The sequence below is a fragment of the Dinoponera quadriceps genome, unplaced genomic scaffold (genome assembly GCF_001313825.1).
Source record: "Dinoponera quadriceps isolate SergipeBrazil2010 unplaced genomic scaffold, ASM131382v1 scaffold37, whole genome shotgun sequence".
Taxonomy (NCBI): domain Eukaryota; kingdom Metazoa; phylum Arthropoda; class Insecta; order Hymenoptera; family Formicidae; genus Dinoponera; species Dinoponera quadriceps.
In genome coordinates, this window is record NW_014554446.1 from 1,238,780 (window position 1) to 1,257,937 (window position 19,158).

At 46.0% G+C, this 19,158-nt stretch overlaps 1 protein-coding gene across 2 annotated transcripts in view; it reads right to left on the bottom strand.

Moving 5' to 3' along the window:
* LOC106750209 (nephrin-like) overlaps positions 1–19,158 on the bottom strand; it is a 207,696-nt gene that overhangs the window by 82,916 nt on the left and 105,622 nt on the right. For both annotated transcript variants that reach the window (XM_014630391.1, XM_014630381.1), the window contains exon 7: positions 9,517–9,668. In XM_014630391.1, coding sequence (XP_014485877.1) covers positions 9,517–9,668 — 152 coding nt within the window. The remainder of the gene's footprint in view (positions 1–9,516; positions 9,669–19,158) is intronic.

Here is a 19,158-nt window from a genome sequence, read left to right on the forward strand (position 1 = left end):
CCGCGCGAGATATCGCTCGCATATTTCCACCAGCCAGCCGGCCAGCGAACAAGAGAGCGAACGTGTGAGGCGGCCGTGGTGCGCGTTTCGCGATAAAACTCCGGAGCTAATAACTCGCGGCGATAAAATCCGTCGACTAATAATGCGCGAAACTATGACAAATTTCGGTTCGGGGCGCCCTTCTGCCTGGGAATTATTACGGGAAAATCGCCAACTCCAAGTCGCGAATCCGACCCGGATATTTTATATATTTCCCGATCGCATGCTGATGACGATGTATCCAGGCCGCAATTTCGCCCGGCCGCGCTGAATTCCCGAGCCGAGCCGCTGATGAGCGAACGAGTGAGCGAGCTAGATTCCAAATGGCGGGCTTATCGACGAACGAACGAACGAACGAATGGACAAGTGGATAGATGGATGCTTAATAGAATTCCTACTTCCCTCATACGGCACATTAAGTGAAGAAAAGAGTATGCACGAAATATCCCAGCTGGGATTAAAGGTCGGCCCGAGCCGGATTATAGGACGAGAGCGTTACGCGCCTTTCCCACGGCGGCTCGCGCTCAACATCCCGTAAAAATAATACGGCTGAGAGATCACGTCGCGTTTTGCGCCTCCTCCCTGGCGCGTCGGGGGTCCCTCGCCGTTGTGGACCCTGCTTAATCCAGCCCGGTACAGCTCGGGCGAGGAGCAGCCGAGGTCGGGCCTCACGGTCCAGCAACGTTCCAACCGTGCGAATAAAGAAGATGAGAAGGATGCTGACGTTTATGCAAATGCGCTTGCCTGGCGGAGGCTTTCGCGTAACGAAATGCGCGACGGCGACCTTACTTTTCATCCCTGTAAGATTGTAACCCCACAAACGCGATTACACGAATCGTTTGCCGTGCGACTTCGACGTGTTCTCCTTCTCTCTCTCTCTCTCTCTATCCTCACGTACAAAATTTTATATGTACACTTTCAATTTATCTTTAATAAAATCCAATCGTCGATTAAGCTTTTGTACAATTTGAATTTTGTTCAACGAAATCAACGCGGCAGACAACGTGTTAACGCTTGCCAATGACCTGGTGACACCGAATGATTCGACTTCTTTGCGATATTTCCAATATCGCACGACACGGAATATCGGGAACGCGTGGAGTCGCCGGCCGCGCGATGCTATTATCGTCGCGCTATCGCTATTACTCTCGTCGTTATCGCTTCCTTTGCACGAACGTATGAAGGTAACAAGTGAGACCTCCGCGAGGTCGTTTACTTTCGTTCGATTAATGGATGTCACAAATTCGGCGCCCTACTCGTCGTCGTCTAAATTTAAATCTGAATATTTCACTTGAAACAAGTTTCTAGTAACGGCCATTAATACGGATCTTCATTACTCAAGCTAATGTGCACCTTTAATCGAGCCGATGAATTTTTATCTCACGAATGTATTTTATCCGTAATAGCCAATCCTTGGCAATGACAGCGAGACGGTTAGCCCTTTAGCTAAATTCGCATCAGCTACTGAAATTTAACTGATGGTACTAAATTATCCCTTTGCGTGTGCACGGGAAAAGGGGTAGAGAACGGGGAAAGGAGAGGGCGAATGTCGCCTCGTGTTTATTCATTTTACTCGAATCGACCCGGCGTGTTCCTCCCCCGCGAGAGTCGTTTGCACGTCGATTAATGGAATATCCCTCTCTTTTACACGCGTCTCCGATAATCGATTAACGAGCGAAGAAACTCGCGTGTTTTTTCTCGGTAACGCGTCGCAATCTCTCTAACGAGATACACCTGTGCCCGTGTGTGCACGCGCGCGGCGCGATATCGATGTAGAATGAAATTACGCCGAGTGTAGTCGATATATCGGGGAAACGGAACCGACATTTAGGTGTCTGCAAGTGCGCACGTTTTGTCATATAATATACCGCGAAATGCGCGCGACACGTTCTCCTCTATTACTGTCGCACAACGATTTCGCACGATACGAGATCTTCTCTCCTCTTCCTCACGGCAGAGGCACGCGTTCCCCGGAATACCTCGCCGACTGTGAAGGTATACGCGAAGAGAGAGAGAGAGAGAGAGAGAGAGAGAGTGTGTGAGGCAGAAATTATCCTGGGATTTCCGACGCGAATCGTCCCATATGCGCGCACATATATACACACAGCCGAAATCGATGTGATATCAGTGACGTTCACGCCACGTATCTAATCACAATTAAGCCCAGGTACGGGCAAATATTTCTATGGGCGATCGTGATCCCGATCCGGCTATCATTAATTACCCAAAACACACAATTGTCCCGGCCGATCGGACGCGTGTTGACAAACGTGTTTAGCAAACGCACGTCCTCTCTTCCTCCCCTTCTCATCCTCCTCCTCCTCTTCCCACTCGCCATCCCCCCCTCCCCCCCCTCGCCCTCTTCGATGCGATTCATGCGGGCAGGCCGATTTTGAGGCTACACTTCCTCGAGCATCGTTATACATTCGGCGACGGTTATTGATGACACCGATGCCGATCAATCCGATGCGCTTCCAGATGGCTCGCGATCGCAATTACACGGGCGCGCCGATAAATTATTATCAAGCTGTCTGTCACCCCCATGAAACTATTAATTCAGTCGCGCCGGTGCATCGACGCGCCGATAAATTATCGCGGTCGGCCGGCCGAGCTTTCTCCCCCTCTTCCCCTCCCACTACACTCTCTCTCTCTCTCTCTCTTCTATATATTTTCTTTTACCGATATCACAGCGTTATTTAACGGCCGGCCGTTTAATGAAAATTTTCCCGGTCGGAACGGGGCATTCATCGTGCCGACAAGATTCTGACACGTGATTGATGATTTATTCGTTTTAACGACACCGTCCAAGCACTCCGTTCTGAATGCTCGGGAAAAATGTCAAAATGTATCGATAGTTCCCCCTCCTATACCTTCGGGGAGATTTGCGACAACTCACTGCAAACAACACTCTTCCTCTCTGCCTTTCTCTCTCTCTCTCTCTCACTTTATTTCTCGCATCGATATCTTTATCTTTATCATATACCTTCAACTACGTATCGCGAAAGACAATGTCTGCGGGGGAAACAGCGGAGGAGCGCCATTGATGATAATTCTATTGGAATCTCATCTGCATATGTTTAATAATGTGTATTAATTATTAATTTTCATCGGTTTTCATTAATTCGACGTTCGAAAGGAACTGCGTTGCTCAATTATCACTAACCGATATCGACGCTGCAAAGTGTAAAGCGGCATCGATAGCTGTGGTATTCAATAATGAATGTGAAAAAGTGTTAACAACGTTCGATACACCGCGAGCCCAGCTCGTCTAATCAATACTCGCCAGCTATATTCCACGTGTGTAGTACTCGCGATGAAGCGCGTTGTCTTCCGGAAAATCATTCTTGGACTCGTCCTCCTCGGTCCGTGCTTCGCGAACGGACGTTACGTTTAAAACAACCGAGTCCCGTCGAGAAATTGTTCGCGATTGTGACAGCCGATTATAATGAGAATCAATCGAGAAACGTTAAACTACCTCGGTTTTAACGGCACAACAGCATCCACTGCGCGCGATCGTTTTGTCTTGAATTTCTTTCAGGATTACCGGAATCCATTTTATTATGCGAACGGTTGCATTCGTAGCTTTTCCGCCAATCTCATTAAAGCAAGAGCAAGGGCCGACCTTCTTCCTCTCTCTCTCTCTCTTTTTTTCCTACGTTGCCAACGCCCCCGCTGCGGGAGCGATTGGTGCATTGCCTATTTTGCATCGGAATAACATCGTCGTTTTAATTAAAGTAGTTTAAATGTATAGAGCGCGCCAGGTATATATATACATCGAGTTATCATTCAGCCATGAATATTAAAAATCAAACTGAAAGGAACATTGAAACATTAAAACGGCACTCTCGAACTCGCCCGTGATTTAACGTAAATTTTGCACGAAGTTTGATCACCGAGATATTTAATTCGAAGAGAGTCGAGCAAGAGACGTCCACTTTATCTCTCTCTTTATCTCTCTTTCTTTCTCCCTCTCTTGGAGCATAATGGACTCTCTCGCAAAGTTTCCGCAAAAATTACCGCCGCAAACAACGAAAATTTTTTGTCGAAATTTCTCACAAGGTGCGTGCGAGGCATCTCCCGTGCGGATTGTTCACTTTGGACGTTGTTGACGGAAGCCTTCATATAAAAAGACTCCCTTGGTTCATCGGCCCTCCGCGCAAATACATTCTTTCCTCCTACGCCCTCCTGTCGAGATAATCGAGAGGAAAATACGTTCCGGCTCGTACGTGCGGAATTCGATTCTTCTTAGGTCGAGATAGGACGCCGGCCCTTGCGGATGCCTCGCAATAAAGACGTTTTCTGTATATCGTCAACGCGCCGCCTCCTCTCGAGAAAGTATAATGTTACTTCCGCGCGAGAGGAACGTTCTCTCGACGGAGGTAGAGGAGGAGGGAAAGAAGGAAGGATTCATTTCCAATCGTTCGTGATTGCTCGCGAAAGCCGCGTCTCTCTCGTCGGTGAAGAAGGAATCTCGCGGATCTCTCCGGTCGTTTGGCGAAATTGACGAAAAAATTCGCGGGACACTCCGCTTTATACGATGCGTTGTCCACATGGCGACACAGCCCGGTGTCTCTCTCTTTCTCGAGCTTTCTCGGGCTATCATCGTGCTGTCGACCGAGCTAAAGCTCCGTATCGATCCTCGTGGAGCACGCGCGAGTCCAAGCGAGTCGGCGACTCGCGGAAAATCTGCGTGAGATCCATCCGCTCTAACATTTTCTCATTCTCCCTCCCTCTCGCGGAAGCGGGATCAAAGACGTTAGGACTTTTCCTCGGCAAGGGGTGAGCGTGAGGGGGAGAGAGACAGAAACGGTGGAGAAGCTAGATTTATAAGACGACAGTCGCGATTTCTTTCGAGACACTCTCTGGCCGACATAGGAGAAACTTTCTCCGCGATTATCCGCCCCTCTGTTTCATCCCCGAGGATTTCGCCGGCTGTTAGCCCGATATCCGGAGCGATCCCCTTTAAAGTACGCTTTAAGGAGCGGCTTGGCAACGGGGTGTACGAGAGATGAATGTTAGAGCGAGATGTTTGAAGGCGCTCACGTTTCGAGCTGGCTATACAAAGAGATCTTAGCGCGTATTATTATTGTAAAAATTCCTCGAGCCACGAGCGACATTCGACGCGCGCATCGTACGTTCGTACGCGAAGCGTGCTCACGGCGAGGTGAGTGTCTGCCCATTGTGGATTGAGCAGCAAAAAGCGGCAACACGCATCCAGAACAGGCGCGTTCGCGGGATGCGCGTAAAAGATTAAACATCGAAGTGGAAAAATCGTTAAGCTAATACACGTTATGCGGCACGAATGTGTAATTAGATAGATTGACGGCTCTCCCTAACGCGATGAGCTCTCGTGCTTAATTCTTATCCACTATAAAGCTCTTTCAGTGTTTTTGCATGTGTGCTAACCGGATAAGTACGTCGTTTAAAAGTAATTGAATCGGAAATAAGTCGATTGTACGGGTGGATCGTGAGCGACGGTATCATCAGTATTCTCAATCCGGCAAAGAGCTATTGGGAGATACGGACGCAGTCTATCATGTAGAAAAATAGTAACGATGCTTTGAAAACAAGGTAAAAAAATATAATGTAAAAAATATAATATATAAAAATAACATATACAATTTTGTACACGACGGAGTGTCGTCGTACTGAAACTTCCTTTCGACGAACATGTGATATAAACAAGCAAGATGCGCATCTCATACATTTTGCAAGGCCCATTTCGCGGTCGATCGACACGATTGACTCGATGACGTCGGATTAAATTCAAAGGGATGCGGGATCATACATATAGATTATCATCGCCGGCGCCGGGGAGTCGAACTCGCGAAGTTATGCCAATCGACGTTCTCCAGGGAAGAAAAAGAAAGAAGGGAGGAAAAGGGGAGAACGATCTCCACGATAATATGTAAGACAGAATACGTCGAGAATTACGATCCGTGCTGTCGTTGGCACGCTACCACGCCTGCCGCATTGAGTAGGTATTTTTTCTCCAGAGCCATTTCTTTCCACGTGGAAATCTCTCCTGCTGCGTATTTCTATAATTCCGCGTGTTAATGTAATACAATAATGTAAAATCTGCAGCTATAGAAATAAACCGAGTGTTGATCGAATCTCTCGTCCAATCGATAAAATTACCGACTCGTTTCGAGTTGAAACAACAATTTCTGCATCAACGGTATAATTTTTTTTTCTTCAATTATTTCTTCCGAAATGAGGCGTGAAAAGCCCACATTGGATGATCTCGCAATTGCTATCACCAGACTCGTAATGTCAAAGTCGGGACGTGTAAAAAGGGTGAGAAAATGAAGAGAGGAAAATATTCCGCGGAAATAATCATCTCCGAGTGAGGTAATATCTGGCGAAATGACTTATCGCAATTATCAGCAGACAGTTCCCCAGATCCAATTAATCGTCGGATGGTCCGAGGGGTTATTGCCGCGCCGTGGCGGAAATTATTCGCAGCGAACGTCGTGTTGTTCCTCAGAGCTTTGAAATTCCCCGTGCTTTTCGCGCGCGAAACTTCCGCATTTAATTCACAACGTGAAAATTCACGAGCCCGCGCACCACTAGTGGTGACTTTACAACAAACCCCCTATATTAGTAGAAATCGATTATTTTTCTAGACCTCTTGCTCCGCCTATTATTAAATTTTACAAATAAAATTAATTAGTGTAAGATTTTTCATCTTTGTGGTTGAGTGTGCGCGCTTGAACTTTGTCGATTATGGAGGTTTTCCGGGCACTCGCTTTCAACAAACCATTTTTTTTCTAACGTGTATCGATTCACAAAGTACAAATTGTCATTTGTTTGCACAAGCTACCGGACTCTCGGCAGGAATTTTAATTAATGTAAATGTTTGCAGACACGCGATCTTTCCCGTTTTTCTTGTTTATTTATATTAATATTGATACAATTTTATTGTTCTTTGCATATCTTTGTTTTTTACTAAGGTCTTGAAAAAAATTTTTTAAACTTTTGCTTGAAGATCGTTTCAAACTTCAACCACATTTTTGCGCCCTTTTATCTGATTAGCACAAGTAATCCCGATAATTAACCTCCATGATGGAAAACTTGGAAACTTCCTGCTTTTATTCTCTTTTGTATAACAAAGTATTAGCTGCCCACCAATAATAAATAAATAAATTCTACAATATATTAGTAGGTAACATAGCGAAATTAATTCAATTCTAATGATATAATTCGTTTCTACTCTGATGATGTCTTAAATTTCCGTTTTCGCTGTTTTTAGCGTCAAATTAGGTTGTTTCGAATACTTGTGTGACCTTAATGATCGAAATATCGAGAGCTTTACGGTAACATTAAAATAAAATCTGTAGAATTATAGGTCCGGGAGAGAAGTTAAAAATATAATATTGTTAAAGTAAGTTTTTACTAATCTATAATATAAGCCATCTATATATATAAGTAGACGCAAACTAACATTGAGAGCGTCAAAGTAGCGTTAAAAAATGGAATTTGGACTCGGAAATTTTTCAATCAAATGCTATTATAGCATTATACAATCTTGCTATCGTAAAAGCAAACCGCTCAGGCCACCCTGCCGAATCACCGAATGAGAATCGCTGGCGCAAATGATACTCAGGATGTACCCCCGGGATACATCCCGGTAATTCCAAATTATCACGGTGGTAAATATAGCGAGAAACAAGGGGCGGGTAATGCGCATCCAATCTCCCCACTTAATCGTCCTGAAGAAACAACCTCGTCAGTTACTCCGCCGGAAATCCATTTGTGTAGACATCGTCTTTCGCGCGCGAGGGTGCTTACGGACGGATGGCTTACCGTACGAGGACACGTCGGTGGGCGGGATAACGACGCGCGGGCCTAATCTTTCCAGCATAAAAGTCGAACGAGCTTTTTGTCATCGGGCTCGTAACACGCGAAGAGGCTCGGAAGTCCTGCAAAGCCTCTCTCGGATTCCAAGTCTTCTCCGGAGGCCACCCTCGAAACGAGGGGCCGTAAACGACCCCGCTCGTGTAATCGTGTAATCACTCTTGAAATCGCCGCGTGGAGCGATGGGTCCTCGACGAACCGTCGCGAGGCGAATCTCTCAATTAGCGACGGAGACGAAGTAAACGTTGCGACGACTCGCGGCAGACACTTCACCTTCCGGAGGTAGAAAAAAAACAACGGGGGGAAACGAGAATGGGAGCGAACGACGCGAAAAATATAGCGGGACGCGGTCGTAACGCAGAGATGGCGGAAGAAACCGCGCGAGGTAAAGGCGAATTTATTACGGTGGGTTCGCGTTTACGTCGCGCGCGAAGGGCTCCCAGCAGTATTTCGTGTATCGAGGCGTTGTCATTTTTATTTTCGTCCCGCCGCCGGCGAGTGGAGCGCAATGAGAATCGATTTGCCGGGGACTGCTTCTTTCTATATCCCCCCTTCCCTCCCTGCCCCTCCTTCGTTCTATCTCTTTTTCTTTTTCTCAGTCCGCGACGAAGGGATCGCGGCGCGCGCCGACATCGTCGTCTTCCGCCGACGTCGTTATTTCCACCGTTATTTCGAAGCCGCGCACACTCGCCGCCGTTTCCTATTATTCTTCATTTAATCGCGCGCCGGGAGATACGGATTTTTCGCGCGTCGATTTTGCGGGCGCTTGCGAACGAGATTCCGGCGGTGATTGATATTGCGGGGATGTGTGTTATCACGATCGAGACTCCGCGATTTCCGATCTGTTCGCGCGCAACGGCGATAACGGCGGCGATGACGGCGGCGGCGGTGACGAAGGCGGTGAATCGAAGATTTCAATTTCGAGACGTTGATAGAACGAATCGCGCGCGCTTCGGTTATATATAAAAGTAATATGAGGACTGTTACATTGGAACAGCACTCGTGCAAATTAAAATTTTGATTGGAACCCACGTTATACACGCGGAATGAAATAAAATAATAATAACTCCCGATTAAATTAACAATACTATGAAATAATAACGATCTTTTTTGCGAAAACAGTCGCGGCGCGGTGTATTCTTCAAAAACACGGATTCCAATTGCGAGGGGAGGAGGCGGGAGGACAAATGTACGTTATATATATATATATATATATATAGGAAGCGAGATAATAATACTTTTTCTTCCTCTCGCGGCAATAAAGTGGCAATGCTAACGCGCGCGCGGTCGCGCTTCAGCGACGCTTTCACCGTTCTCGTAAGACTAACGATAATTCGTTCACCTCGCCGTTACGAAAATATTTGTGTTTAAATGAAGTGGCTTATACAATTAGGGTAACCAGGTTAGCCGGCGCAGCAAAGCAGAGTATATTTGTGCAACCAAGGGAATTTCTCGCATTTCGAAACAGTGGCGGGTATGGAAACAGCGTTTTCAGTAGAGGAGATGCGATTAAGCGCGCGAAGCACGACGGCATCTTGCCTCCCCCGTTCAAGCACGGCACGTTTTTGCTCGCCACGGAGGAAGCAAAAGAGGAAGAAGGATCTTCCTGGCGGTACTCACGTTTTTCTTCTGTCCTCTCAGCTGCTTCGAGGATTTCCACCACGTCAGAACGGCCGGTGGCTTCGAGCCGATGCTCTGACACTTCACATCGTACGTCTTCCCCGCTGATAGAATCTGATCCTTCCCCAAAATCTCTACCTTGAGCGGCTTCACTGTGAAGAAAAAGAAAGAAACGGAAAAGAAAAACAACAGTTAATTATCCGTCGAACATCAGTCAGTCGGCGTAGAATAATTCGCCCTCCGCGGTAACGGAGCTGTTTAAACGGCAAGCACGCGCGACTCACAGATCCGCAAAAGGCACCCTTGCATTTCTGGCCTCCTCCGTCGCGCTCTGACCTCTACTTTCGTTCTCTCTCTCTCTCTCTCTCCCTTTTCCTCGCAATACGACGACGACGACGACGATCTTTTTTTGTGACACGACGGCGGCGCATAACGAAGGACGCCGTTCGGTGAAAGCGACGGACGCGCAAAAAGGTGGAACGTGGGGAACGCGCAAAAGAAACGCCAGGGATAATTAGAATTCAGTCCGTTCGCGAATTTCATGCCGAGCTCCTTCTGTGTCCGGCATTCTCCGCAAAAGTTCCCGGCTAACGGGCAAGAAAGAAAGCGAAGATCGATGGCGACGATGGCGAGAGGAAGAGAGGAAGAGACGCAGGGCGGCGGACAGATCGAGAAAAAATGAAACGAGACGCCGGTAGGAAAGAAGGGAAGAAAAGAAGGAGGGAGCGTAGGAAGGAGAGAGGGAAGGAGGGAGGGACGAGCGAGCGAGCGAGAGGAGAGGCATCGGAGGGGTGAGAGAATGGACCGTATAATTGGAGCTCGCCGTGAAAGCGACTGAAAACAAAGGCAGGGCTGGGAAGATTGCCGGGCGCGAAACTCCCGGCGAAGTTGAGATTTCATTTGCAAATCAAAATTCATGCCGTCAGGTGCGCGGACGACGGAGCGACGTGAAGAATTCGACGAGGCTTTTAGCCTCCACCTAGACCTCCTCCTCTTTCCCCCCATCCCTCCGCCCGTCAACCCCTTCGTTCTCTGATAGACGAACGAAGAAGGTCCTCTCGTGCTCCTTTTGCTTCCTCCTACGCTCCACACTCTCGATCTTTAGGTTAACTGCGTTAACCCCCGTAACCCTTGCAGAAAGGAGGCTCTCTGTGTAACCGTGATGGAAAGTGTTCGCTCGAACGACGAAGTCGCGCTGTGTAATATTCAGCGACGCACCATTAGCGCAGTCCGCGCCCTATACGCGCGAATATCATTCTTCGCTCGTATTCTGTTAATTCGATTACTTAACGGATTCTCGGAAGTCGTCTTCGTGACCCGATATCGCGCGTATTTTTACTCCCCGTTACCTAGTGTGTGTGTCCTCCGGCCGTGCGTGACTACAAATCGCGCTGGTGGTTCCTGCTACAAATTGCGGGCGAAATGTGCCTTATTATCGCTGCGGGAGACGCAGGAGGACGCAGGACGCGACCCGGAATGGAACTTTACGTCTCTCGTTCGTTGATCTGTTCGAACGGGTTCGTCGACTCGTACGTTTGTGTTTTCCTTGCCCCCGCCTCCTCCGCTTCCGTGAATTCTCTAGCGATTCTCGCGAGGGCCCGTTCGCGAGGGCGAACTTATATTTCCTATCAAACCGCCCTTTCAGAAATGGAAGCGCAAACCCGAAGACTTTCGTCGCCTCCTTCTGAGGGCTGCTTTAACGAGCCGCTATTATTATTCGCGCGCATGGAGTGGCTTTAATCGAGTTACGAAGCGGTTCGATAAGGCGCGCGTCTCGCCTCTCTTCAGACGCGAGACGAGTTCGCAGCGCGCGTTTATCGTGCGACTTTTGAGAGGAGAGCAGCCGTGGCGCCGTTTTATCCGTGAGACGTCGTGAGAATAACGCCTAACTGCGGTGCTTAAGACTTAAGAGGTTCTCCCGAGGGTCTATGGAGATATTTTCGAGATCTAAAGTAGAAATTAGGGGGCGCATTTCTGATAAGGGGAAGCCGACGCTCGCGAAATATAAAGAGGGTATTGCGGCTCGGGAGAGATTCCTTTTTTTTTTTTTCCCACGGCCGTCTCCCTTGGCGGCCGATCGAACGTGATATAACGCTCGCAGATTAACGAGGAGGCGAACCGACGGCATTCCTCACACGCGTGCAACTTTGTCCCTCGGAGTAGATTTTTTCCCTTCAAAGATACTGATGAAGGTGATTATTAGTTTGAAAATTATTTCAAAGCTCGCCTGCCCTCGAAACTTTATATTCGGTTTGAAAAGGAAGTTAGCTAAACTTCTTCAAGACAGTTCAATCTTGCCCGGGCTTTCTCAGACTGAAGATCATTGGAGGGAATCGATTTATCCGTTGAAAACGAACTTTGAACCTGATTTCGACTAAGAAAGGATCGGAAGGGATGAGACAATTTTCAAACGGGGGAAGATTCACCGTTCGGAAGATCGCCGTCGAAAGCTTCAGGCCGCGACAAAGTAAGGGACTTTCGCCGCTCGGAATTCGCGATAGTCCCCGGACGGCTGAAAATAATTGCGAAGTTATATTCGTGTTTCCTAAAAACAACGTCGGTTTTAATGGCGCGTACGTACATACGCTCGCTCGCTCGCTTGCTGACGCGAGTAACGTAAGGAGGTGTGGAAGAGAAAGTCGAATGGCGAGAGCAGTATGGGCTTCGAGGTTTGCGCGGGGCTGGCCGTTAAGTGGCTCGTTCGTAGGTTAAAGTCGGTTGTTTCGGGAACGACCGAACATTAGGGGACTCGCGTTTAGATCCGTATGCGCCGATCCCGCGAATCGCCGGCTTAAGTGAAATTTTGCCGAGACCCGGTTGTACGCGATTCTAAGTGATATTATTGCCATAATTTGGCAAAGCCACTGCGAGCCCGTATCGTTACGGTCCCATCGGCGAGAGGCTGAGGCACAGGAGCGGGACACAAACGGGAAGAACGGCTGCTCGCGCGGTCTATTCTCGTTCCGGTTCGCGCGAGAAAGCCTGTAAACGAGGCGACGATGTATACCTCCCTCGCAGCCACCTCGGAAAATACAAGGAAATATACGGGGACGAGAACGCGCGCGGCGGAATAACACTTGCCAGGAGCCCCTGGGGTAAACTAATTAATTCCGAGCGGGCGAAGAATTCAGCCCGGGCGAAAACAAATCACCGTCGAAGTGTTAATCTCCTTATATACTCGCGAACGCGCGAAGATACGTCTGTATATTAAAGATGCCGCGCGCTCGAGATATTTACAGGGCGCGCGCCGAAAACGCATTGCCGTCGGATTCCCGCCGGAATCATCGCTCGTGGATTTCCCTTTCCGGCCGAGAGATTCGTTGTTTTCAGTTTTCTCCGGGAAATTCAGACGAGAAGGCGGAAGTCTCGCGTGTGAGGGACGTTTGCGAAAAGATTCGGCGCGCGCGCGCGCTGCATTAAGGGAGCAATTCGCGTCGTGATTCGCGTCGGACGGGAAGGGAGAATTATTAGCTCCCCGCGGCTTGAGTTATCAGGCACAAGGAGTTACATTCCTGAAGTTCACTCGTCTCCGGAGTGGGCTAAACCCTTCTTCCGTCGTTCTGAAACGAGAAAGAGAGGGGGAGAGAGAGAGAGAGAGAGCACTTTCGAGGGTCGTTACGCCGTTTGCGACTCCGCGGGTTCGCAAACGCCCTCGTTCCGTCGCTGAAATCTGCTCGCCCCGGCTTCGTTACGGAACTACTTTATATCGCGAGTTCACTGTCATCCGCTCGGATTGATAGCGCCCGTAAAATGAACCGGCTCGATACGGCTTGATCGGAGACGCCTCGTATATACTTCGTATTACGACGCACGTTTATCCACATTTCGTCCCTTATCTTTAGCTGCGTTTTTCTCCTGTTTATTTTCTCGTACTAAAATCCGTTTTCATACCGCCGTGCTGTAATTCGGCGCTCTTGATTTCAGACACCGAAGTACACTGAGCGTATGTCTCGCGTAAAATCGAAGAGAAATTGAGTCGGAGAAAGACACGTTCCTTGATAAATAAAAAATCGCAACCACACAGAGAAAAACATTTCTTTGGATTTAACATATGTATTTGTTTGACCTTTTTTTAATATAAACAACATAATTCAATATTAAATATTATTTTGTTTGAATAAAAATATTGTTACTTCATCAGAATAAACAAAGTTGTTTGACAGAAAAAAAAAAACAGTATTATTTAGAGGAAATAATATTTGGTTTTCAATAAACGAAACATGTATTTTATTATATATTAAATATTATTCTACTGAAACGAAGAGAAAAGTTCTGTAATATTTTTCTAATTTAGTTATTTCTTTTAAATCATTTATTACTTGTAACAACTCATAATACGTAATCAAATCGTAATACGTAATCGCACGTTGGAGTTGAAGTTTCATGAAAGATAAAGCCATGTATCTCTTGATTTATCGAAGAACGTGTGTGATCGTGGAGGTTCCCGTATATCCGATACATTGTTCGCCCGATCCATATAAATCTTTTCATCAGCGTCGCGCAGGAACTTTATGGTTTACAATTATCATCAGCATCGCCTCCACTCCGAAAAGGGAAAAGCGACGGAACACACGATCGGTAGGATCGCTTTAATGAGAAACTTCTTTTGATGTCTGATACTCTAACGGGTCGCTACTACTGACGGGCATGTAATCGTCTGACTATCGAGGACGCATCTACAACTTTCGTTAATGCTTGTAACTATAAAAGACTAATGAGCCTCTCGCGCGTACAAAGTTTGCGCGCGGAGGCGGCTTCATTAATTTTCTTACTAATTAACGAGGGACGCCAATCGGGAGAAGCGCAACGAGGAGATTTTTGCCGAATGGAATTTCTATGTCGACGCGATGGAACGCGCGCCGGGGGAGAAAGCCGGGGTGCTCTCTTTGGCTTGTTACCTAACTTGATTATTCTTGTCGGTGTCTCCCGCCCAGCTACGTTTTGCGCGGAATCAAACGCCTCTGTAGAATGAGTCGTTAAAAGTTGAATAAGTTCGCGAGACGATCGCCCCTTTGTTCTCCGGTCGCGCGCTGCGCCGATTTGCAACTTCATTGGGAAAGGAAGACAAAGAGAAAGAGAGAGAGGGGGGAGGGGAGGAAGTCGCCAATCTCAAACGGCGACAAACGAAATATCGACGACGATAAACAAAAGTCGCTGGTGATAATAGCATTCTGTTGTGGTGTTTATTCTCTTTCGCACCAGCAGAAACAAACAAAGATTATATTATTTCAGAGGTTTTTCTATATCGGCTCGAGCCTGTCGATGAAAACCCTCAGGTTGTATTCTGTATCAATTGATCATTGTTCATTTCGTGAAATAATAATGGATGAAATGATATAAAAATAATATGAAATAACAATTCTAAATTGTAAAATAACAAACTGGGAATTTATTTGCGTTCCGAATTCATTGAATATATTCCTTTTATCTTAACATGTATCGAATTTTCATGCAAATAATTCCGTTAAATCCTTTGATGTATGTTTTTACGAACAGATGTTTTATCGAATTTCGTAACTGCGCTTCTCGTGCGTATCTCTATGCTATTTCGTAGATTATCCTGATCAATTCAAAATACAATGCTTGAGAAAATCAGCAAGGGCGCTACAACCCGCTAACGGTTTGCTGATTCTACGGAGGAATATATCTAAAATAAACGATGACGACGCCGAGATAGGACGGGGCGCATTGCTAAAAATAATAAAAATTCATAGCGGCGCGCGCTCTACGAGATATTAAATGGAAAAATATACAATATTTTCCTTCAACATCGAGTTCTCTCTCTCTCTCTCTCTTTCTCTCTCTGCTAAGAACTCGATATTCCCTGCTTTTGCGAGCCGTATATCGTCCTGCTCTTCTTACACAAAACTAATGCAGAATTTCATCAATCGAATCCATCGGTAATATCTCATAAATATGTAAGAGTTATGTTCACGCAATATTAAACGATTGCACGTAATGCGACAATAATAACGACGGTCTCGACACCAACGAAGCAAAAATATACAAAGAAATTAGAACAAGCAGATGACAAAGGGGTCAGTTATTATATATTAAAAAAAAATACTTTCTAATAAATCAATAAACTGTGTAGACAGAGCCGCGAGACGTTTGTTACGCATATCAGTAAAGACGAATTCGCGTCGTATGGCGAGCCAGTAGAAAAGATCGCGCATCGTATAGCGAGCGCGCTAGTAGAGACAGACAGCACGTTCACGGCGTGAATACGGAGCGACAGTGGGGGCGGATCACGCGTCGTACGGTGAGCCAGTAAAGAAAATCGCGAGCCACATACTGAGCGCAGTAGAAACAGATCGTACGCAGTACGGCGCGTGAATAGCGTACGAATAGTGTGACCACCTAGTAAACTAACTAATCAAATTATAATAACATTAACATTACATCAATGTCACAATTTCTCACTCAACAGTGTAAATATAATCTAACATGCGTTGCAATATAACAATTATATTGGAAAATTATAATATTGTTGTAATGTTAACATTGGTTGATGTTTACTCCGTAGAAATGCCCCGATCGAACCAATTATTCTATTGGTGTGTACGTGTGTCGCCCTCGTCGATATGTTGCGTCGAAAATGAGGAAGATAAGCGGGTAAAAATATTGCCGGAATACAGCGGTAAACTTCTGCGAAGCTTCCCATCCGCAAATCGGGCAGATGCCGCAAAAGAGTTTATCGAAGGTTGTATCTAGACTTGTATAGAAAAGGGATTTGATTTAAAGTTAAAATTTATCGTTGCACATTAGCAAAAGAACATCAAGATGACCGCACTGTTATTATAAATTATAGTTATTTTCGGCGTTAAACATACTCTTTTGTGATTTTAACCACGAAATTAGTCGGGAGAACCATTTTTCTAGTAAGTATTACTAAGACTGCGCTACGATATTCACTGCCAATATTGAAAATCTATATAGTATATGTTATGTATGTATTACACTACATGTATATTTTTAATACACTTCTTTAGTACACTACATGTATATCACATAGTGTAGATTTTTAGTTTTCGCAGTGAATATCGGAACGCAGCTGATAATGTCAGTGATAATAACGTTACACGCATATTGCTACTATTATAAAATATGTTTCGCGCCGAAAATAACAATGATTTTCTATCAGTATGCAACAACCAGCGGCACTCTACTTCGTACATCGCGCTTGAAACCATAGAGGAAGAAGAAACTACGGGAAGGTGTTAAAATAACAGAGATAAGTAAAAAATACGTCGCGCAAGTAAAAATACGCGTGCATAAATGCATTTCGTACATTAGAATTGCGCTAGATATTACCGATGAAGAAGAATCCATTGACGATGTCGAGAGTGGCGTAATGGTGCGACAAGCACCGTTACGTTCCGTGACGTTGCGAATTCAATTTGTTTCTCGAACGGCCGTGTCTTCCTATTAGCGCACGCAGCGAGAGCCGCGCCGCTCCAATTTCGCAATTTCCATTACGTAGAGCCATCGTATAACTATTAACGACTCTCCATTCGCGCATACATCGGATTTTACTTCGGTCTCGGCGGTAGCATGAAAAATTAATGGGACAGCGCGCGGTTTCGAAGGCTCGACAGAACGCGATCCTCTAGCCGATCCACTCGAAGCCTCGTGTATTCACCGACCTCGTTGTCAACCGTGCCAATCGTTCTCGCAAGTCGATCGACTTCCGCCCGCGTCTCCGCCGCGCCCAAGGTCCTGTAGCTCATCCTTTCTCCCTCCCTCGCTTTCTCGTCAGAACCTTCGAGAGATTGTACGAGCGACGGAGTCGCGTGAGCGGCGCGATTATGCGGTTAGCGGCTCCTCGTTCGGCGCATTTCCAATTAGCGAAGGGATCGAGAGGCAAGGCGAGGCAAGACGAAGCGCCGTGGGATCAATTTCGTTATGCAAGCCGCGGCGAGCAGGGCGCGCGGAGGGGGTCGGTCCTCGACGCGAATCCTCAATCGGGAAAAACGAAGTACTGCTCGCCGGAATTGAGTCGAGTGTTACATCGGCCGAGATTATTTCCGTTATCCCGGCGAACGAGTCCCTCGGATCCCCTTCGCCGAGTCCGAGCGCGGGAGGTCGATATTTACGTTCGATTACACGGCCGAGAGCACTCGACGAACCATCGCGGGTTTTCTTGGTGGGATTTATCGCGTTTTCGCGATGTCCGAAGATCCGCGTCGAAATTTGGATACTACTTTGAGAGCTCTTCAGGACAAGTTTGCGTCTACTTAGATGGTCTCTAGTATAGTTTTGAAGGTTCGAAAAAAAGCTGCTTTTGTTTTGATTTTTCCGCGAATTTCTTTTTGGTTCCTTTCCCAAGAGTAGAAACATTCGTTTAGAAAGATTCACGTGTATGTTCGGCTAAAACCTACTATATTTACTTCTTCCCGTAAAAAAGATAATAGCAATAATAGCATTTAACTGAAGTTAAATGAAGTTAATATGTTGTATGTTAAGGAATAATATTGCTTGCAATATTATTTTCTTTACGGGAAGAAGAAGATGTGGTAGTTTTTATCCGAATACACGTGGATTGTTTTTAACGAATTTTTTATTTTTGAGAAGAAATCGAAAAAAAAATGAAAAACTCGATTTTTTAAACTATAGTCCGTAAATCAATAAAAGCCTACTCTTTGACGATACCTGGCACTTATTTGCTTCTCGCTTGAACCTTTAATTCTACAGATTTCATTTTCTTGCTGCCTTGAATAACCTACTTTGACGCTAAAATAGCGAAGATGGAAATTAAGACATTATCATGGTGAAAGTAGGAGTAAATTATATTATTAGAATTGAATATATATATATATATATAAATCTCTATTTTGCTGTCTTAGCTTCTACTATGTTGTAAAATTAAAGGCTTAACATATGGCCAACATTTAGACTCAGGAAGAATTAGAAACGTCGTCCGACGTATATAGCCGTGTTACGATTATAACAAATCAAAGAGAGAGAGAGAGAGAGAGAAAACATCAAACGTCGGACTAGGAAAATATATCGTGCCGCGGGAAAACGAAAATGTCTCGTTCGTTTCGATCAGACGTATAGCCGAACGTCGTGAAATATTTAATCGAAAGTTAGTTATCGTCGGCCCGGCTTGCACTGAAACTTTTTACATAGCGCTCAAGCAGCTTCTACTATAACTCTTCTTTCTCCTCGCTTAGCAGATCTTTGCATCTCCTCGGATCTCGGGGCAACGCTTTCGCCTTATTTAATTTAAACTTGTTTGTCCGACGCGCAAAAGTTCGCCATCGGATAAGTCTGAAGCGTGCCGATAAGCCACCCTATACTGCTTATACAATTATGAATATTAATTTTCCGCATCCGCGCGACTGCGCCAGGCATCGTCTTCTGTCTCTCATGGGCGGGGAAGGACGTTCGACAGAATATAAACATTTTCTTAATTTCGGAAGTGCAGAAATTCGAATTTACAAATTTTCCTGAAGAACGTGAGTGAAAATAAAGGAAGGAAAGGCCAGATGGATTGCTCTGGTAATTATTAATAGGGGATTGCGAAAGTTTACGTCATGATGAAAGAGTGTGATCCAGCGGGATTATAAACGACTCTAGTAAACATCGAACCGCGTAAAACTTAATTCGCCGGAAACGTGAGGTGATATTTTATTAATG